The sequence below is a fragment of the Drosophila novamexicana genome, unplaced genomic scaffold (assembly GCF_003285875.2).
Source record: "Drosophila novamexicana strain 15010-1031.04,08,12 unplaced genomic scaffold, DnovRS2.1 tig00000008-arrow-pilon, whole genome shotgun sequence".
Taxonomy (NCBI): domain Eukaryota; kingdom Metazoa; phylum Arthropoda; class Insecta; order Diptera; family Drosophilidae; genus Drosophila; species Drosophila novamexicana.
In genome coordinates this window covers 6,991,681-7,014,695 of record NW_020824765.1, presented here as the reverse complement: position 1 = coordinate 7,014,695, position 23,015 = coordinate 6,991,681, and the positions used below count along the sequence as shown (strand labels likewise).

The 23,015-nt window shown below is 40.3% G+C and overlaps 2 protein-coding genes across 4 annotated transcripts in view; one reads left to right on the top strand and one right to left on the bottom strand.

The window, feature by feature from the left end:
* LOC115763390 (histidine decarboxylase) overlaps positions 1-23,015 on the bottom strand; it is a 92,659-nt gene that overhangs the window by 8,688 nt on the left and 60,956 nt on the right. For 2 of the 3 annotated variants that reach the window (XM_030705951.1, XM_030705942.1), the window contains exon 3: positions 13,223-13,329. The exons of the other annotated variant lie outside the window; for it this stretch is intronic. Coding sequence is in view for 1 of the 2 variants with exons in the window: in XM_030705942.1 (XP_030561802.1) it covers positions 13,223-13,244 (22 nt within the window). In the remaining variant the exon portion in view is untranslated. The remainder of the gene's footprint in view (positions 1-13,222; positions 13,330-23,015) is intronic. 3 annotated transcript variants of the gene reach the window in all.
* LOC115763490 (putative uncharacterized protein DDB_G0283779) lies at positions 21,973-22,248 on the top strand (the record flags this gene model as incomplete). Its single annotated transcript, XM_030706085.1, has 1 exon — positions 21,973-22,248. A coding segment is annotated over exon 1 (276 nt), but the record flags the coding sequence as incomplete, so codon positions are not given.

The window sequence follows — 23,015 nt, the reverse complement described above, 5'->3', positions numbered from 1 at the left end:
ACAAAAAAACAACAACAACAACAACAACAAAAAAACACAGTACATAAAACAGACTTCTAGCCCCTGCAGCTGTTACGGCCCCCGCGCCCAGCTCCAAAATCTTATTACACAGTTACAACGGCGACGACGACGACGACGTCGACGACGGCAACGTTGACGGCTGCTGGAGGTCAATGAGCTTTGCCTGTTGCTCGTCTCAGAAATTTCGTCAATATACCGCTACATTCAATGGCTTTTGCACGTCTGTGTGTGTGTGTGTGTGTGTGTGTTTGTGAGTGGGGCTTTAATGGTGTGCGTGCGTATTACCAAATATTGAGCAATAAAACAAGAATTTCAGTTTCTTTTGGCTTTCTCGAGACAGTTACAACGCTTAGCCGCTCTCCTTCTACATCTCCCCTCCCAGTTCTCTCTCTCTCTTTTACTGCACTTTTGTTTTGCCCGCGTCGTTTCAGAAATTCTTGCTAAAAATACATTTGCGTTTGGGTGATTTTCATAAAAATACTTTTTAAAATGCATACCGCATAAATTTTGACGGTTTAACTGCACGCGCGCTCGCTCTCTTAGCACACGCGCTCTTTCTTCGGCGCGCTCTCTTAAGCTGTTCGACGATCGTTTTTCTACATGCTTTCTCTGAGCGCGCACTTTCTTTGCGCTCTTTTGATGTGCGCGCTCGCTCACCCACCAATGACGGGCGACTGCCTCACTCTCTCGCTCTCTCCCTCATTTCTTGCGCTCTTTCTTTCTGGCTGGCATGCTCAGTTTTTCGTGTTTTTGTGTTTTGATTCCATTCTTCTTCGCTAAGAACGTTCGTTGACCTTTTTGCTTGTGGGGCTTGTTGCTGGCGCTGCCGTTGTCGCTGCTGCCGCTGCTGCTGCTGTTTCTTCCCGCTTAGCGGTACTTCTCAACCTGTTTTATTTCATTTTTTTTTCCTCTGCTGCTGCTGCTGACTTGTGATAAGTTTTCTCCCGCTGCATGTGTGTGTGTGTGTGTGATTGTGAGTGTTTGCTGTAGAAGTCTTCCTGTTTATTTAACGATTAAAGTTAAAGGTGCGCTTTTTTTGTATGTTTGCATGCATGTGTGTGTGTGTGTGTTTGTGTGTGTGAGTGTATGACTGCAGCTGGAGCCTGCTCCGGTGCACGGCTTCGATGACGCGGCCCCCAACGTAACGTCACGGGCTCCGGCTACGACTTTGACTCTGAATCGGACTCTGTTTCGGCTCAGTTTTTGTTTCGCGCTAGTGATGGCAACGTTTCGATATATCGTGACACGGCACGAAGAAGGACATGTTGGGGTATGTTACTTAATATTGGAGAGTAAACTTATTACATGCGTGTATATTTTTGTAGAAATTAAAGGCTGGCAAATTTAAGGTTCTGCTTAAAGTGTAAATAAAGTAAATTTGGATAAGAAAAGCTATCGACTGGACTCTCATAATGCTATCGAAAGTGTAATCGCTAGCTTTGCAGAACACAGAATAAATTAACAAAAAAAAAATCGATTTGAAAACAATCAAAAATGAATACTATCGATCCTGTAATCGATAACAGCATAAGAACAAATATTGATAAGGGACCAACCCCATAGACAGTTCTCGCAACTGTCTTCACCAAATCAAAAAAAAAAAAAAATTGATAAGGGAAACAATCAGATAGGAAACCATTGTTGCTAACGATAAGGTAATCAGTGGAATTCATAATTAATTTGCATAGAAACTTTAACTTGTTAACGATTTTTTCTAATATTTTCTAATATACACATATATATATAAGGAATTATATTAAATTTTAACTGATATGCCTTAAAATTTCATTCTTCGAGTCTATATATAAATAATCTTTTAATAAAACCTTTTGATCGTCATCGATAACTTAATTTCGATAATTAAATCGAAATTGCGACTTTCTGATTTAAAAAAAATATTGATGTCCTTACCATTTTCGTGTTACTTTAAAATAAATAAAAATAATAAGCACGAACACTACTTGTCGTGTCACGCGACCAGCTCAAATCGTTTGGATCTGGCTCTGATGAAATACGCGAATGACTCTTGTTACTTTCGTGTTGCTGGGGTGTATTTTTGAGCGATGATCATGCATTTAATTAGCAGGAATTCTTTTTAAACCTGTGTTTGCTGTGTGTGTGTGTGTGTGTGTTGGCCAAAAGCTGGCTGGCAGGGAGGCAGGCGGCCGTGGAGCGTAACTGATGCTGAGACTGAGAATCTGAGCTCGGCTGCCGCCGTTGCTGCTGCTGGCGAACTCCTTTCTCCTTTCTTTGAAATGCAACTGACGCTGATCGCTGGCCGCGACGCCCGATGCCCGATGCCCGATGCACGTTTGCCGTTCGGCATGTTTGGGCCCACCTTCTGCACAGGTTTTGAGTGGCCGACGGGGCTGGCAGATGACTCCGACTACGTTGCGGATGCGGATTCGGATTCCAGGCACCGCGCCTGGCCATTTAGTGTTCAAACGTTTGTCCACACGTCCAGTCCAGCGTGTCCAGTGTACTCGATCGATATTCATTCTCTCGCCAGCCAGCCGCAGCCAATCAGCAATCAGCGATCCGCGCACTCGTTCTTGGGCCACTCGTTGCAGCTGCTGGGCGCCCAGCTCGGTTAATTTACCGTTTGAAAACTGTTTGCTTAGCTCGCGTCTCGTGTGCTTGTCGCGAACCGGTTCTTGTTCTTCTCTCCGTTCCGACAGACGCCTGAACTAATTGAGTGTTATCGTTATCGATATATGAAATGTGCTCCCGCTATGCTATCGGAACTGGAATTGTTTCTAATTCGCGCTAGGCTCACGGCCAAACTGTTGACTTTCATTTAAATTTTAACTGTTACAGCTCTGCTACAACTGTTTATCTGTATGAAGTGTTTTTAGATGAGATCAAAGAACGCATGTAACATGCCCAGCACCATCAGAGGTGAGTGCTCCCGTTTAAGTACACACATGTGGCTTGAATGATATTACAACCTCAGAAATGAACATATTGATGTTAAGGATTTCTCTTCTTCGCTCTTCGCTTCTTCTTTAATGCAACATGTTGCGTAATACCATAACCAATCCTGAAATTAAGTTTCAATTCGACATGCTCAAGCGATAAAACCTTCACCTTTTTTTTTATTAAATTATCAATTTTGATGTTGCTTAAGTTAAGATGGATGAGCGTCTAGCTTGTTAAGCAATCATTACTCAATTAAACAGTTTTACAGTTTGCTCCATGCAAAAGATACTAAATCTTAAGCCAATGTTTGATTGTACATTATTTAGGACTTATTGTGGTCTATCTTATACAGTCCAGATATATTCCTTCAGCCAAATTTGGGTTTCTTCAAATGAATTTCTCATCAGCTTTACATTTCCTAATCACTTGTCTAATAAAGTTTTTAACAGAATATAAAAGAGTTTGAGGCGAATCTAAGCCGAACACAATGAGCTCAAACAGCTTTATATTATTTATATATAAATGAAATTCCTGTATTTAATTCCTTAACTAATTTTAAAAATATCTGCAATAAGACTTTGTTTTCTATACAAATAGTTCATACTATCATGCCCTTGCCAAGAGATAAATCAAAATAAATTAATATTAACTATAATAATATTAATAATAATAATAATAGTACTGATAACAATAACAATGATAATACTAATAATAATGCAAGTAATTATAACAATAATATAAAGAATAATAATGATAATAAAATATTGGTACGAATAAGAAAATAATATCAAAAATGTAATAATGTAATAATGATATTAATGATAATAAAAATTATACTAATAATAATGAATGTCGTAATAATAATAAATGTAGTAATATAATAATAATACTTTGAAATTTGAACAATTTGAACTTATTTAAATATTGTAAATTTTAACTTGATTGGACTAGATCGCATTTGAGTTATTTTAAATATTTTTGTTGCGATTTTAGTTTACAAAAGTAAAAAGAAATTCCCTTTTTTTATTTAAAAACTCAAATGCAAACCTGAGATTTGTATTAACTCCCTGACAACGCTTAAAAATCAAACTTCAAATGATTTCTAAATTTCAAGGCTTTAAAAACTAAAAACAAAAAAATCAATGTAATTGTAATTATGCAATTTCTGCATAATTAAATAATTAAATAATTATGATATTAACTGCAGTCAGGTATTTAAGAGCCAGTTTCGCTGCAAATCACAAATAATTCTGGTGATATTTCTATTTTATTTAATTTTTATACTTCTTGTAACCAACAGCAACGGGTCTTAGCCTTGGCTAAAAAACGTGTACGAAAAAAATTAATTGATTGTAAAAAGCAAAGGGGCAACAACGGTTCTCGATATGAGCTTTGAAAAATTGCCCGAATGCAAAACGCAGTCAAGCTTCAACGCACGCGATTGCCCGGGCAAGGTTTTTCATTTATCTAAAGTTTTTCTTTGTTTTTCAAGCGCTGCATTTCCGATTCTAGCTGCAGATGTTGCAACATCCAAAACAATGTTTGTATGCGAAAGAGGGCGGGCGGTAGGCGGGCTTGCTGGAGACGTCGCTGCGCCTGCGCCTGCGCCCAGCAGCAGCTCAGCGAGCAGTTGCCTCATCGACGGCGACGACGTCGCGACGTTGCAATAAACCAGTCGTCGCTGCCTCAGTCGCCGCCTCTGCCGCTGCCGCTGCCTCTGCCGCTGCCATCGTTCAGCTAATCTTGCAACACAGTTGCGCAACAAAGAATCCGACACAACGGTACTAACGTGTTTCGGTTGTGGTAGCTGTTTTAGCTGCCTCTCTCTCGCTCTCGCTCTCAGTCTTGCCAACATTGTATTTGTTGTCTTTCTCTTATTGTCTGTGATTTGTTCTTGGCCACAATCGAAGCGAGTTCCACTTGCGTGTAACAGGTTTTTCCTCTTGAATAACTGGGACTTTCGTACGGGACTTTTACCCTGTGCTGGAGTCGCCTCCAAGTTTTTCTCTGCTCGAACAGAAACAGGTTAGAATCGCGCTAAGACCGAGCGAGCAGCAGCCGCAAAGCAGGCAAAAAGCCAAAGAAAAATAGTAAAAAAAAGAAGCAAAAAAATAGAAGAAAAACAGCATGAAGTGGCACGTGATCGGTGGAAGAGGGGTGGGTAGGGGGAGGGGGACAAGCGATCATTACAACGGTGAGGCACACATTTGGACGTTAGAACCAACGGCGCTTCCACCAAGCTGCAAGCAGCGTCTGAGCCAAATTGAAGGCTTACGGCCAGAACCAGTTAGCGCTTGATAGACCTGATGTTAGCTTGCGCAAGATAAACTTCTACCCCCCTGCCCAACCCGACCACGACCCCCTCTTGGCTGGCAGCAAAAAATAAATCTAACATGATTTAAGCAACGGAAAACATGAAATATTAAAGAAGTGCCCGATAATATGGCTAATGATGCGTCAAAGTCGTTGAACAACAGGGCCCCAGTTTTAGGGCGATTTGTCTGTTGCGCAATGCCTCTTGGCCAATTCCCTAACGGGGCTCTCAGCTGTTCTCGTTTCTCTGGCTCTAACTGCTGCGCAGCTTCAATCAGCAGTTTTATAGATTCGCTTCACTTTTTTTCCTTAACCAACAACCAACAACTGTATTTCCATTCTTTGGCTTGGAGTTTATTGGCTTTTTGCAGCTCATGAATTGACTTGTCTTGGGTTATTTATTAGCGTTTCACATTGAGCTAAATATAGCACAAGACTTCGGGTCAATAGGCGCTGTATTTACATGGGAATTGTACTGAAACTCGCATTTTGAATTTAGACAAAAATTAAAAATTATTTATGCCATAAATATAATATTATATTTAGTTATTTATGCCTCAAATATGTTTTGTATTTATGCCACAAATATATTATACACATTGAATTTACAGCGTTTTCTCTGAGATAATCGGTTATTATTATCGCAAATATATTTATGGCCAAAACTCTCAACTTAATTTGCTTTGTCTAAGATTTTTAATTAGTTATGCCTCAAATACATTTCATCAATATATTTATGCCTCAAATATATAAAGGTATAAATATAAAGATGTTCGAGCAGTTTTATTTAAATGTAGGTATTTTCTTTGCGCTTAGATACACTAGAGCTTCAAGCTTTTAGAGCTTTAGTATGCATTCTCGATAATATTTGATAACATATTTGACAAAATGCTTTCAGTGACCTGTTTGCTAATAACTTAACTTTATGCTGCCCGGATAGAGATTCATGTTGGTCATAACGATTAACAACAACAAGTTAGAAACACCAAGGGTGAACAGTTTCTATAGCCATATCGAGAATCTCCCAGATTTGGCATCATCAGACTTTGCTACCGACTCTAGACTGGCTGGGTCTTGTCCTCAGTCCGAAGCTATAACCATTTGAGAATTATAAGCAGCAAAGAGGCGACAAAGCTATCAAAAAAAAAAGCCGAAAAGGCATACACCGGGTTTGCGGAGGCGCAAATTACAAACATTAGCAACAGCTCTTAACAAAGAGCATAATTTATATTGGATATTAACTGATTGGATATTTAAGAAGTTTAGTAAAGCATTGTAGGGCATCTCTCAGTCGAGCACATTTAAATATCATCAAATATTCTACAACTCACTAGCTTCACGATTCAAATTTACGCGCGTATTGTACAATAATTTCAACCCCAACGTGCAAAACTGTTTTCCAACACTAAATACACTAAAACAGGAATTTCCCATAGCAACAGACACACACACACTCACACACACAAGTACACACGCACACACGCGCACATGGAAGTGGAAGGCAAGTTTGCTTAAGGGTAGGAAAAGCTGCGCAACAATGCCGCGCGCGCTTTTCCAGTTTTTCCTGGCTATGCACTTGGCATTATGCCTACTAACCCTATTTTGCAGCGCAGCGAGTCCCATTTTCGGGCTGCATACAACACGGCACACACACATACACACACACACACGTACACATCACACGCACACATACAGCCTGGCATTGCGATTTTTTCCCATTAGAAGTCCTTTTTCCAAGCAGCTGAGTGGCGAAACGGAAAGTGCGGCGCGAAATGTGTTTGTGGCGCACTTGAATTTGGGACACATTCCTGCAAAGGACGCATTCGTAAGGATACGCGGTTCACAAACTAAAGAGGAACTACAAAAAATAATAAAAAATCAAATCGAAAAGAGATTGCATTAAAAACATAAAGTAAATGCGTGAACTTGAGAGGAAAGTGCGTGAAAAGTGTGTAAACAATGGAAAACCTGTGGAAAATTCACTTGTGCAAGCGCCTGCAGCTGCAGTCGAAATAAATATAAATAAATAAAAAATAAACCAATTAAATATAAATAAAATATTAAAAAAAATATTTCAAATAAATAAACAAAATTAAAATTAAATACGTGTAAAAAAAAAAAGAAAAACTGAAAAGCGAAAGCGTTGCATTTGCCAACGAGTGTGTGTGTGCGTGTGTGCGAGCGTGTGTGTGTATCGATTTGCATGTGTGTGCGCTGAAAAATCGATTATTAAAGCCACAGCTGCTGGTTGTTGTAATTGCTGGCGGGGGTTGGTGGTGGTTGGTGGCAATTGCAATGCTGGCAACAACTGGCGCTAGGGTTGCGTGCCGCTATGTGGAAATCTGGTAGCAGCAGCAGCAGCGACGTCGGCAGCGGCAGAGCCAGTGGCAGCAACAGCGACACACTTCCAGTCACTTGTATTTTGACGTTAAATTCCAATGGCGCCTTGCAGCCATCCAGCGGCAGCAACCACAGCAGCTCGTTGCATGTGCAGCGCCAGGATACGACAGCGACAACAACAACAACAACAGCAACAGCAGAAGCAATAACAACAACAGCAACAACAACAACAACAACAGCAGCAGCATTTGCCAGTTACGGCCACAGATACACACGGCCAACAGCAGCAGCAACACACTAGTCCAGGCTCGGGCACAGGTGCAGCAGCAGCAGCAGCAGCAGCAGGAGCAGAGGCAGTGTCAGTTGCAGGATATCTAATGAAAAACCTGAACATATTGTGACGTATTTAAACAATGGAAATGCATTTTGGCAGCGGCCCACAACAGCAACAAAAATACAACACCAAAAAAAATAACACAAATGCGACTGATTTACTGTGCAACAAATATATAATAAACATAAAGCTTAAAACAAAACAATAAAATTGCAAATCAAATTAAAAACAAGCACAAAATTGAGTATACGACGCATATTCCAAGCTGCAGAAAATTGCCAGCGACAACGACAACAGCAACAACTGGCTGCAACTGGACACAGGTGTATCTACACCCAGGTCTCACACACATATATATATATATATATATATACAACACATAAATGTATAATCATATTATTAATCGTAATTATAATCAAATTGAAAGCAATTCAAAGTTAGATGTGTGACTTATATTGTTAACGATTTTAAGTGCACTTTTGTAAGGCTGATTTTTCTCAATTTATTTCGATGTTGTGCTTCTACACAGAAACCTAAGCTAAACAAAAAATTAAAACTAAACTCGCAAAACAAATATGCAAGTGTTCGCAAAAAGGTTTAGCTTCAATGCAAGTGTTAGAAAGTTCGTTAACAAGTGTTGGAAAACTGTAAAACCAAATTAAAACAAATATTCTAAAAGAAACACGCACAAAAACAACACTAACTAGCAATAGCTTCAGCTGCAAGTCATTAAAACAAGTGTTGGAAAATGCTAAAAAATACATTTAAAAATATCAAAGATCCTTAACACAATATCCAGCGGCTACCAACAACAGGAAAGAGCAATTGTTGCTGAAAAATTCTAATAAAAAAAAAAGGTTTTGCAAAATGCAAGTATTCACGAAAAGAATTGCCAGTAATGGTAAATATTGAAAAGCACACCAAACATGTGTGGGAAAATGCTGAGAAATATATGTAAATATAGCAAAAGTAATCGCAAATAAACGCAGAGCAGCTGCAATCTGCAAAACACAACAGCAACTGGCAGCAATTGTTGCTAGCTTCATACACCAACTTGTCCAGAAACGGCCCTCACAACGGATAGGCCAAGAGATCTCCTGCTGATACAGCAGGCAGCGCCCGTTGGCAGCAACAGAGCGACTGCAGCAACAGTTGCCACAACAGCAGCAACAACAGCGGCAACTGCAAGCGCCAGCTATCTAGATGCGGATGCTGCCACAGCGGCAGCCGTGGCAAGTTTGCGCAGCAAAGTGCCCTCGATATCGATAATACCGCTGCCAGCGGTCACCACAATTGTGGCTCGGTCAACTGGCACGCCCACGCGCTGTGTAAGCACCTCGAACAAAGCCACATCGCCACCGCTGGCTTTTCTAACGGATGCAGCAGCCGCAACAACAACAGCAGCAGCATCAACTGGCTACGTGCGACCGCAGCAGCAACATCAGTACCAGCAGACGGACAAGTGCACGGTGCTCAAGCTGGATGTGCTGCGCGCTCGGGAGCGGGAGCGGGAGCCAGTGACGACCATACGCAGCCTGGCCAGCGTTACGGGCGGCTGCGATGTGGCCAGCAACAGCAGCAGCAACACTGTAGCAACAATTACAACAGCAGCAGCAACAGCAGCAACAACAACAACCACGACGTACCTGCAAATCGAACAGCAGCTCGGCAAGCTGGATGCCATTGAGGAGGACGAGGACGATGAGCACATGGCCAGCCTGCTGGGCAGCAACAGCCGCAGCAGCAACAGCAGCAACAGCAACACACACAACAACAACAACAACAGCAGCAACAGATGCAATCTGCCGCCCGCACAGATACTGGCCAGCCAGCCCATCATCGTGAAGATTGAGCCGACGCAGGCCTTTCACATTGTCGACGAGGGCGACACGCGTGTGCTCAGCCTGCCGCTGACCGACGCCGACAAGCTGGGCGCCAGCTGGATAGATCTCAAGGATATAGCCGGCTTGCAGACGAGCGGCGGCCCCACATTGCTGGACGTGTGCTTTGAGACGACAACAGGCGGCGAGGAGGAGGCCACAATCATAGCCAGCGCCTCGCCAGAGGCGCCACAGCAGCAGCAGCACCTACAGCAGCAGCTGGAGGAGGCGCAGCTGGCGGAGCCGGCGCCCAAGCGTTTGGCTTTGGCTGCACCGCAGCAAATGCAAACAAAATTCATGTCGGAGCCACCGGCGCTGGCCCGTGCCGGCAGCTTCAGCAGCCTGAGCAGCTTCAGCAGCGTGTGCAAGCACATTGCCAGCAGCGAGAACAGCAGCAACAACAGCAGCAGCAGCAGCAGCAGCCATCGCAAGCCAGGCACGCCCACTGAGCGGCTGCGACATAGAGAACGAACGCCACCACCGCTGCTGCCCACGCAGAAGCCAGCCACAGCCACAGCAACAGCCACAGCAACAACAGCAGCATCAACAACAGCAGCAGCAGCAGCAGCAGCAACCACAGCAGCAACATCAGCAACAACAACAGCAACCACAACTGCTGCGGCTGCGGTCGCGGCAACAGCAACGCGCGACAGGGACAGGGAGAGAGACAGAGACAGAGACAGAGACAGCAGCAGCAATGGAGCTATGACAGGTCAGTGTGCATATTCATAAGTAGTACAGTGAAACCGGCTTGGAATGAACCTTAATAATTCTTGTATGCATTTAATGTGCTCATCAAAAACTATTATTATGTGAGCAACTGACAAATAATCGATCGCTGATCGATATACAATAAAGATTAACGATAAACGATACGAAATATCGATAATCGATAATATAGAAAAAATGCCTTTGAAGCTGGTCAAATCTTGTTTACTCAAATTAAAATTTAGAATGTAAATTTTAAATGGGATATTTATTATGGAGTAAAGGAAATATTGCTTGTTCCTTCCAGCCAAACTCGATCACTGGGGTAGTCCCTAAAGTTTGTTCCACCTGTTTGATTAAAAATGTAGAAAATTCTATATTTGTATATATACCAGATATCACCCAGATCTTGTCTACAAATCAAATATTCTCTCACAGGCTGTTTCAATAGAGCTACTTTGTTGGCGATACCTTTTTAATTGGCATTCACAAACGTTTTATGTATTGGGCAACTCATTTGCATAGTCTTAAAATAAAACAATTGCATACAATAAAATTAAACTAATTAGGGATATGTCCGAAATATAAATATAAATATTTAATTTCTTCTCAATAAGCTTCAAGTTAATTGAAAAGCTTTAGCTTTAAAGTGTTAATCTGGCTCTTTATAATATAAAATGAAGGGTATTTCTTAGCAAAAATAATAAAAATTTTTAATTTCTTCTTAATATGCTTCAAGCTAATTAAAAATCTTAAGCTTCAAAGCTTCAATTGACGGCACTTGCATCTAAATAAAAGAAAATGAGGGATGTTCCCTAGAAATAAATATATAATTTTAAATTCTTCAGAACTACAGCTTAGTATAATGAGCTTTGGTCTTAAAGTTGCCACCTGCAACTTGTAGTGAGGGTCTACTGTACTTGCGAGTGGGAGACTGGCATCTGGGGGCATGCAAATGATGGCATTGCGCAAGCAGCCAGGCTCGGACCACAATTAACAGGCTGACACAGCGTCCACATTGATGCCTTCTGGCAGCAGAAGCAGCAGCAGCAGCAACAACAACAACAACAGCAACAGTAACAGGTGTATGTGCGTGTGTTGTTGTTGTTGTTGTTGCACACACCCCATGCCAAAGAATTTCAATTTACAAGCGTCGATTTATTGGCTATTCACCTCTTGTGGCAGCCACCGAGCCGCAGCTAGACTGCGGCTGTGTCCCACTTTCCATAGACGACGTTGGTTGCAGCAGTAAAAAAAAAAACAGACAAACAAATAGAATAAAAAAAACATGTTTTGACATACTAAATAAGCCGCAAAGTTGCTCGCTAGCGAGAGGGAGGGTTAGGTGGAGAGTGGGGGGGAGGGGGGGGGGGGGGCTTGCTAGTGCTGCGGGTTGGTGTTCTTTATCATTAGATTCTGTTAGTTTGTGCGATTCTTGCTGCTTCGACACATTCGCTTTACGGCTCTTTGACTCACTTGCGGCACAAATGAGCCACACAGCCCCCCTCCCCACCTCCCCCCTCTCTCACTCCCTCTCTCTCTCTTTGTCTATCTTGCTTCCTCGCTCACACACTCTTTGCTTTGGCTGTCAAGTCACAGTTCTAAGCACTTGTTCATCGCCCGCTTCGTTTCACACACACATACGTACACACACACACACACACGTACACACACACACACATGCACACAGTAAACATTCTTGGCTCATAGTTTTTACCGTAGCACGAACCTTAGCGGTAAAAGCCGCAGCTACAAACTATACAGTTAGCTGAATGAAGTCGAAGCACACACACACACACAAACACACACACACACACAACACACACACAACACACACACACACACTCACACACACACTCGCTCGATTACAATAGAACTGTGCGCAACGGCAGCTCGCAATTCTTCACAATCTTAATGAGCTGGCCAGGGGCGTCATGGAGGGGGGAGGCGGGCGGGGGCTACAGGGCTGCCCAGTCTGTATATCTATAATGCTTTTGGCCAGGCTTGAAATTGATTTGGCCGCTTGAGGCGTTCGCAGTTGTCAGTTTCTGATGGGCTACAAATGAGTCGCAGTCGCTGCCTCAGGCGCAGGGGCGTGGCTCGTGACTGTGCAACCAACAAAAAAGGGGTTTCATTCTTTAAGACCGAGCCAAGATTGATCTACATTTGCCTAAATAGCCGTCCGTGTCTGGCTTTTGTTGATATTTGCGGCTCATTAGCCCTTGAACTGGTCAGTTATGTCATTCGATGATTGATGAGCTGCATTTCGAGCACTGATCGTTGATCGTTAATCGTTGATCGAGCGATCGATAACGAGTCTAACGGAGCTTAACTCGATTTGATCAAGAAACTGGCCAATCTAAAAAGGGGGAACTTAATCAGCGAGACTAATCATTACCTTATCATCAACCTCTCTTAGACCATCTTAAGGGCTCAAAATAATTAAATTTCTACCATTCTTAGCGGTAAAGCCGAGACCTAAATCTGTGTATAGAACATTATATTATGGATTGCAATAGAAAAATACAATTCTTGTGTGAAAAACTTTTTTAACGATGATGATTTAAGCAACAATGCTTCAAATACAAGCACATTATGTTATTTGGCACTTATATATTGGGAATTGAAATATGTTAAACATATATAGAATCGGGCTTCGATTAATAAACACCGCAGAGTATAATAAGAGTTCAAAATTGCTACTTACATTTGATTTTGAAGCTTTTCATTAATAAAAAGTCATATTAAATTCCATGAGAGAAGGCTTTGACATATGCAAGCTGGTGCTGCTGTAACTTAAGCTAAATTTAGTCTCTGAAAATAAACAACATAAAAACTAGACATTAAATTGTTCTAAATTAAACCCAAGTTAGATCACTATCAATAACAGTAACATTTTATGTTTGGCAGCTGTTAACAGAAAGCTTCTAAGGCTAGCAAGCCTAAACTGTTATATAACACAATTCTTGTTAGTTAACAGACAGCGGCAAAGCAGTTGCAGTTCAGTAAATAAATTTAACAGTACCTTAACCAAATAACAGAGCACCCCACTGCTGAGCAGATTTGCCTTAACATGATTTGTTTCAAATGTACAAATTCTGTAATAAAAATTAACATAAAAGTAACTGAGTTTTGCATCAGCTATGACTTGCAAGATACAAATTCATTTGTGAAGCATAAAAAACGACAGACTGGAATAATTTTGTATATATTTTATTTAGCTGCGAAATGTAGCTCATCAGACGCATTAATAAGCGTATTTAATTTGGCAAGGAAACCACAATAACAGCCAAATGAATCCATTAAATGTTTTCACTAACTAACTAACTTAGTAGCTAAACTGGCTAAACATTTGTTTGTATCCACAAGATACGACCCTGAAGTTGGCCATAAAAAATGAAGAAGAAGCGAGCGCATTACACAAGACAAAACCCAAGTCAAGATGCGGATGACGAGTTACGAGAGGTTCAGGCGAACGCACTATCACTTTTGCTAATAGATATATGTAGACATATAGATATATATATATATATATATAGATACATGTGTATAGATATGTGGGTATCTTTCGCATGATCGCATAGATGTCCCCCATTGTTGCTGATATTGGAATTACCTATATGATTTGGCGATGGGTTCATTATAATTTCAGCCAGACAACGTTTGCATTTCATGCATGAATCTGCCGACCCCCCCCCCCCCCCCCCCCCCCCCCGCCCTCTCGCCCCTCGTCCCGCCCGCAAGGGCCCTGTAACTCGTACCCGTCCATTAGCCAGCGCCGCATGAGGTTTCTTTCCAATCGAGCGCAGCCGTTTCATTATCATATCCAAGTTTTTTTTTTCACCCAATATAATTTTTTTTGCCAATCGTTGTTGGCCATTTCGTAATATGGAGTTTTATTTTTTTTTGTTTCATCTACTTGTTTCGTTTATGCAAAGTTTTATGCTGTCCACGCACACGCAGATACTTAACAGCTACAGATACATTTGTATCTGTATCTGTGTGCGTGAGTGAGTTGCGGCAGAGTTAATTGTATGCATTACAACAATAACAAGACATAAATTAGCCACAAAATATATTAATTTATTAACTTTAAGCTACGAAATTTTTGTTGCTTTGCTGCGTTTCGAATTTGGCAAACCGAAAGTTGCTTGCAACATCTTTGATTTTTTTTTTATATTTTTATTAATTTATGTTTTCAATACTTAAGTTGACTTAATTTGAAATTGTGTGCGATTTTTGCATGTGTCGTCTCCTGAAACAAATTTCAATATATTATATATATATATTTATTATTAGCATTTTTTTTGGCTTTGGCTCTGTTTGCTGAACTCTGACCCTAGTTTACCTTGGCAGTTTTTTAGGGGACTTTTTCGTCTTTTTGTCGAGACTTTCAAAGGTTTAAGAAATGTATTTTATTTTTAAATATTACATATTAACTAAAGTTAGTTAAGTGAAATCTTTAAAAATGTTCAAAGCCAAGACATTGAAAGAGTTATTGATTGGGTTTTGTGTATTTAAATGACGCATGCTTTTGGCAGGTATTTTAAAACCTGGTTTTTAAGAGGAGGATCCTGGGCTATAAATACAAATGCGCTCCATATGTAATGCCTTACTCGTGATAGACCTATCCAGGTCTAGAAATGGGAGAAATGGGCGTTCATTAGGCTCTATCTATTCACATTTAGGTCAAGAGTTCTTGTTGCTACTGAGTACTAATAAAGAACTAAGAACTTATTGCTAATCCTAACTTTCTTGTTTATAAAACAATTGGAAAGTTTTATTTTCAAATACAAATCAAGAGTTACTATAAAAAAGTGCTTTAAAATCTGATCTTATTAATTAATCAGGCATATATCTAATCCTAAACCCTGTCAAAATAAGATAAGAAAGAAAACTGGAAATACAAATAATAATAAAAACAATAACAATAACAATAACAATAATAATAATAATAATAATAATAATAATAATAATAATAATAATAATAATAATAATAATAATAATAATAATAATAATAATAATAATAATAATAATAATAATAATAATAATAATAATAATAATAATAATAATAATAATAATATTCATATATAATATATTTCAATCTGAATTGTTAAGTTATCTTTCTAAAATTTCCTTATAACGTGCTCTATCTGCTATTCTTTGAAAATGCACACGAAAACAATTATCCTAAATATGCCTTGAACTAACTTAATAACAATAAGCATAATTCATGACTAAGCCACAAATTGGCACAAAAGACTTTTAAGCCGGAGAAATAGTTAATGTGAAGAGGACTAGCATATGTTTTAAGGGGGCTAAATGCAGACACACACATATATACACGCAGACATATGTATATATATATGTGTGTGTGTGTGTGTGTTTGTGTGTGTGGCATTATACAAAATGCATTTATGCGCAATTTGCAGAACCATTAGAAACAATTTTCATGCATAAGTGAGTCGTTGAGGAAAGTCAGCTAAAAGTGTAATTAAATGCCGCACACACACAGGATGAGCGGCAGCGGCAGGAAGAAATGGACAAAACACGCAGCCAGGCAGACTAGTCCAGACAGACTGAGACAGAGACAGAGGCCGTTGGAGAGAGGGAGACAGGCAGAGGGAGAGGGAAACAAGTCGACTGCAATGCACACAGTTTGGCCTAAAAAGCAATTGACCTGCTAATTGGGAATTTCAAATGGAAATGACAGTAGCCGTAGCAGTGGCAGTCGCAGTGCCAGAGAGAAGCGCAGCACAAAAAGGAAATGGACGAAAATCGACAACAAAAACAAAAGCTACAAAATAAAATAAAAAAGAAAAAAAAGGAACGCCATGAAAACAACAAATGCTGTAATAGTAATATGGCACACAGCTTTTTCCGCCTGCAGCAAAGCTTTGATGCGCGCGCTCTCTCTCACTGTCGGCCCTCTCTTGAAATTGGCGCTCTTTATGTAAGAGCGACGTCAACAGCTGATTAGTAAAAAGCGCGCGCTGCTCACTCTTACACGCACACGCTCTCCCTCCACCAACACACACACACACACACACACACACACACACAGACACACACGCGCGCGTAGGCATGCACATAGAAAAGCGCCAGTGGAGCGGTTGCCATAGCGAATGAACGGCACAAAGCGTAATGCTGAAAAAAATTGAAGAAGTCATCGGCACAGAGACACATATACCCACTCAGCAAGCAGCGCTGCCGGCGTCGACGTCGTCATCAACAGTGCTTTGGCTGTTGTTACTGGATTGGAGTGCGGTCGGTGGGGACTGGCTGAGCGCAACGTGGCTACCGCGCTCTTTGGCGCGCGCGCTCTCTCTTTGCTATGAGAGTGCATGTGTGTGTGTGTGTGCTGTGTGCTGTGTGAGTTGCTGCCACACTCTGAGGCCGCAATGCGGCGCGCCACTTGGACAACGAACTCGATAACATTTTGAGGCAGTCTTCAGCTACACTTCGTATTGAGCGTATCGCGGCGGCGGTTACGATGCGTTGCGCGTTGTATCTTTATTATTAATTATTTGTTGTTGTTGTTTATACTTATTGTATATGATTTTCTTCGTGTATGTGTGCGTGTGTGTGTCTTTTCAACTATTACGCGCGTCTCTCGCTCTCCTGTGTGCGTGCGTGTGCGTGTGCGTGTGCGTGTGTGTGTGCCGCCAGTGCGTTCGTCTCTCGATTTGTGTGTGCGGTGCGGTGCGTGTGCAGCAATAGAAAATTACAAATGCAACAGCCACAGCCACAGCGGCAGCAACAAATTCAAATATTGCAACATGCCTGGCTAATTTGTTGCAGGCATCGGTGAAGTTGTTCGGTTCGGTTTCAGCTGCAGCCAAAACAAAACGAAAAGTCAACAAATATATATATATACATATATATATATGTATACATATATACAAGAAGCGGCAGTAGAAATATCTAAAAAGTGCATTCAAATTCCAAATCGTGCCTAACTGCAACAAATGCAACTGCAATCGCTACTGCAACGTCGTTGCGCCGTCTCGTGATGCGACTACAACAACAACAACAACAACAACAGCAACAACAACAACAACAAAAACGGAAGTGCAAGTGACGTAATTTATTGGTACAGACTCCAAAAAAATAACAGAAAAAAAATATGAAACTTTTGGAGCAGCAGCTGAGAATGCAAACCCCTCTACACTTCTCCACACACACACACACACACACGCACACACACACCCTCCAAAAATATAGATTGTGTAATGCAATAAATTACTGTGCGTGTGTGCAGTGTGTGTGTGTGTGTGAGTGCCTGTGTGTGTGTGCATAAGGCCATAAAGGATCATTTCTGAATAAAGACATATTTATTGGATTTTAAAATGAATATGAGAAATCCACCGCACAAATTGGATAAGTTATTGGATATTATTTGCGCAGAAAAACCTCCTTTGGATTACGAACAATTTAAAAGCTATTTAAAACAAATGCCTTATTATTGAATATATTTTTCTTTTGATGTTTCGAGTTTTACAACACTTATTTTTTTGAAATATCGAAGATTTTCTTAGAGTTGTCGATTTATAAAAGAGTTATTGCCAGGATTTTTGCAACGAATTGAATTTGTCCTTTAAGCTGAAACTTTTCCATTGGACTTTTGAATTTTGCAGAAATTCAAATCGAAGTTAACCAATCATTTCACATTCATTCACATTCATTCATTCACATTGAATATAAAAGTCTTATTTACGAAAACGTATATATTTCGAAAGTTTCCTTAGAACTCAATATCGTATCAATATTTTAATATTGTATAGTTTTTCTCTATAGAAAAATAGCATTTCCAGGCAATTGCAAATAGTTGTTTGTATTTTGGAATAATAATAATAATAAATGAAGGGATTTGAACTTGCAAGTTTTCCCTTTAGTATTTGTTTATTATACATTTTAGGCATAAACTATCGAACTTAGCTACTCGATTCTCGGGAATCAAGGATTGGAACTATCTCATTTTGATCTCCCTTCGTATTCCCCATATCCGAAAGAATACAGTAGAAAACTTCTGCTATTCGATTCTTGGTTATCAGATATTGCGTCTACCTTGTTTTAATCTCTTTTCTTCGTATTCGTATTCTCTATGTCCTAAAGTAGAGGACTTCTGCTATTTTATTTTCCGATTTAAGGATAGGAAGCATCTCATTCGAATCTCTTCCCTGCGTATTCCCCATTTCCGAGAGAACACAGTAGAAAACTTCTACACAATAAATCTTCATTTCAATATAATTTCAAAAATGTAATCCAATATTAATAAATAATTAAGAGACTATAGATCAACTTTTCGCTCGGAGCCGTCTTTTCTTAGGGTTCACCCAGTTCGTGTTCTTCTTCTTCATGTAAAATTCTTGCATTCAAATAATAATACGCATAGAGCCCGTATCTTTTAATTGCCCCGTAAAGATTGAAGCCCATTGCTGTAGCAGCAAGTATTCCCACTGCTACGCATATAAACTTGGACAGTGTTGGAAAGTTGACAAACTAAATACAGTTATCACTCGCTAATTAGAACTGTTCTGCGAAAAGATCGAATTTCAGGAAGAATGATTTGCACATGCTAAGTAAATAAAAATGTGAATAGGTTGAACTAAACTGACTAATATGTATTCAAAAACCATTAATTGCTTAGCTTAAACTCTAAACTTATCTTTTTCCTAGAAGTTCTCCATGTAAATATAGTTTGTAGTTGAGAAAATTGCAAGAATTAAGTTTTGGAAACGAATCTTACCGTTTTTAAAATCAGGCACGATCTTAACAGTTTTACACTTCTCCAGAAAAGAAATTAAAATATTTACCCATATTCCATATTTCCGATATTCCAAGAAGGACTAAACCCCGAGAATTTACAATAATCATATAACATTTAAGAAACTTCAACTTTCCTTAAATATTATTAGATTGTGTTTAAACTTTTCGAGTTAGGTTAGTTTTGTAGAGTTACCAAGCTTACATACAACTGTTGGCAAATCTTTGCCTGCTTCTTCTTCATCTTTAACATCAGCCCCAACTGACAGTTAAAAGTTCACAGTAATAATCTTTCATAATGTAGCCATATTGTTTTGTCACCCCCCCCCCCCCCCCCCCCCCCCCCCGGCAACCCTGCACAGAAACAGACGAAAATAAAAAAAAAAAACAATGCAAATTGTTGCCCATTGTGAACAGTTATGATTATCAGTTATTGTTGTTGTTGTTTTAGTTGTTGTAGCTGTTGTTTTTGGGCTTCTATTTATAAAAGCAGACAGTTTCTTAGCCAAGCAAACGCTAAGAAAACTGTCAGTAGACAGCGTCAGCGTCAGCGGCAGCGGCAGAGGCAGCGGCAGTAAACAGTTACAGTAACTCAACTGCACAGTAAGTCACCCAGTTGGTCGCTAGCTTCAGTTCAGTTCAGTTCAGTTGAGTTCAGAGCACCTAGAGCAGAGCTGTCTCTCAGTCTCCGACGCTGCCTACGCCCACTATCATGCCCCCTCTCTCTCTTGCTTCCTCTCTGCCTCTCTCTCCCTCTCTCTCGCTCACTCGCACAGACGCCACCTTTTGCCCAGCGCCAACTGTTTGCATTACCGTTAGTAGAACAACATTGCTAAGCACACACTCTATGTGTCGTCTATAAGTGTGCCAGAGCCACCCCAGACCCAAGCTAAAAGGGGGTACAAAAAAAGTATATAAAATAAAAGCCTAGCAGCGACAGCGACAGCGCCTATGCCTGAGTCTCTGTGTGCTTCTGTATGTGTGCGTGTGTGTGTGTGTGTCTGTGTGCAGAGCTCTAGCATAGGTCATTGGTCTTTTTCGGCGTCAACGTACTGCGACAGCGGGGCAGCGACGCAAGCAGCGACGCTGGCAGTCAGCATGTAACTTTGTCGTCAGCCTTTGCTCTTGTTGTTGTTCTTGTTGTCGTTGTTGTTGCTGCCTCCCTTTTTCGGGCTTGACCGGCTTAGTACCGTTAGTAAGTTGGTTGTCGTTGTGTTCGTGTGCGCTCGTTGTGAGAGAATTTTTGAAATTCATGCCTTTGCTCTGCTTCTGCTGCTGCTGCTTCTTCTTCAGCTGCCCCATTGTTGCTGTTGTTGTTGCTATTCATTTTCATTTTCTTTTCAGTTTATTTGACGCTACGCCGCTGCGCTCAGCGCTGCCCACTGCGACGCTGGCGTTCTGCTCGCTACGTTTCTATATGTAAATTTCTCCATTACAACAATAGTAAATGGTAAAAGAAAGAAAAAAACAATGCTGGCGCTGCTTTAGTTACAGTTGTTGTTGTCGCTGCTGGCACAATTTCTGTTGTTGTCGCTTTGGTGACGGGGGCAACAACTAAAACAACAACAACAACAACAACAACGACAACAACCAGAACGATTTTACTGGTGACGTATTTGCATGTGTGCGTTTCGCTTGCCTCTGCCTGGGCTTCCGCATTTGAAGTTCCTATTAACTAACCCCACAGGGCTCCAACCCCCCAGCTGCACCCCGCCCAACTAAGCAGCTCACCCTCACTAAAATAAAATACAAAAAAAAAATGTAAAAATGTGTTTTATATTCATTTGCGTTTGCTCGTTTTGCCGGCAAGCTTTGGGTCATAGAACTTTTTTCACTGTTTACAAGCGTGCACACACACACACACACGCACATGGCTTGCGCTGCCACTCTCTCTCTCTCTCTCTCTCTCTCTCTCTCACACACGTGCAGAGCTTTCGTTGTGTGATTTATGCGTCGCTGTTGTTGTTGCTGCCGCTTCGTAAACTGCATTTCATGTTCGTTTCTGCAGGCAGCGGCGCGCCTGTCTGACAGAGTTGCCACCCTCGCCCCAGCTAGACCCCACCCACAGCGCAGCTATATTATGACTAGTCGGCGTTCCCCCAACCCCACACCCCTCCCCCCGCACTCCCCTACTGTTCGAGCTGTCTGGCACCCTTAAATCTCATTTCTATATCGATTTTTCATGTTCATGTTACATTCTCATGCATTTGCCTCGTTAGAGTTGTTGTTGTTTTTTTTTTGGGCAACGGAGTTGCGGCCCAGTTTTCATGTCCTGTGTCGCTTGTTTGATGTTTAAAGGCAAATTCAATTATTGGTAAAATCATTCACGCACACGCACACACACACACACACACACACGCACTGGCAGCAAGTGTGCTCCTGAGTTTCATATATATTAATTTTTCAACAACATATCAAATATTCGCAGGCAGCTTGCCACGCCCACGAAATTAACAATATGCTGAATGCCATGCATTGGCCATGGCTAACAACGCGCAGCAAAAGCATTTATATAACGGGCCAAACCATTTTATACATCAAAGTGTTTAAATAAACAACAACAGCAACAACAACAACAGAAGAAGAAAAAGAAAAACCTTTAAAATATATAATTAAGATATATATATAAAAAAAATATTAGTCGAAATAAACGAAATTCATTTGAAATGCTGTTTTAAAGAATGCGCCTAAATGTCTTCCGGAATTAACTGTCGTGAAATTTTCGTATTTTTGGAAATTTTGATTTGGAATCAAACAAAACAGAGAAATCGACAAAACAATGAGCATAACAACAACACCAGCAGCAGCAGCAGCAGCAGCAACAACAACAACAACAACAGCAACAACAAACAACATCATAAAAATCACAGCAAACGCAGCAGCAACAACAACAACAAAGTCGCAGTGAAAGTGCTTAAAAATCAACAACAACAGCAGCAGCAACAACAACAACAACTGCCAAAAACTTCAAAGGGCAACAACAACAACAAAAGCTTTAAATTGCACAGCCACCAAAATTTGCATGTGCTGCAAAAGGGCTAAGAAAAAAAGCCCCCAAAAAAAAAAACAAAAACTTATTCAACAAAAAAATTGCTTTAAAGCTTAAGGTTTAAAATAAAAAAAAAAAACCAAACAATTTCTATCTAAAATATACGCGAACAAGTGTCTTATTAAATAGTTAAATAGCATAACAAAATAACAATAATAATAATAATAATAATAATTATTAAAAAAAAAAATAAACAAAAAGCAGCAGCAGCGGATCTTAAGCATTAATCAGATTTCAACACACAAGTTATAGTACCTACAGGCCTGAAGACAACGTTAGAACATTATATATACACACAAACCAATATATATACATATATATATATATATACACATATATAGCTAATAGATATATACATATATACACACACATATATATATATATATAAATAAACATTAAAGATTGGCAAAAGCAGAGCAAAAGCAGCGTTAAATAAAACACGCCCCCCTGCCCCCCTCCACTGTGATATTAGTAATTTCACATATAAAACAAAAACTAAAAAAAACAAATATTTAAAAATTCTTAAAGTGCAATAAAAAGAAAAAAACAACAAAAATATTAAATACAATTTGTATGCGCCCCGCTCAGCCACAAACAAAAGCGTTTACTTTACAACAAAACAAAATTAACAATATTCTGAAAAAAGTTGCTGCAACAATTGTATTAAGCTAATACATACGCACAC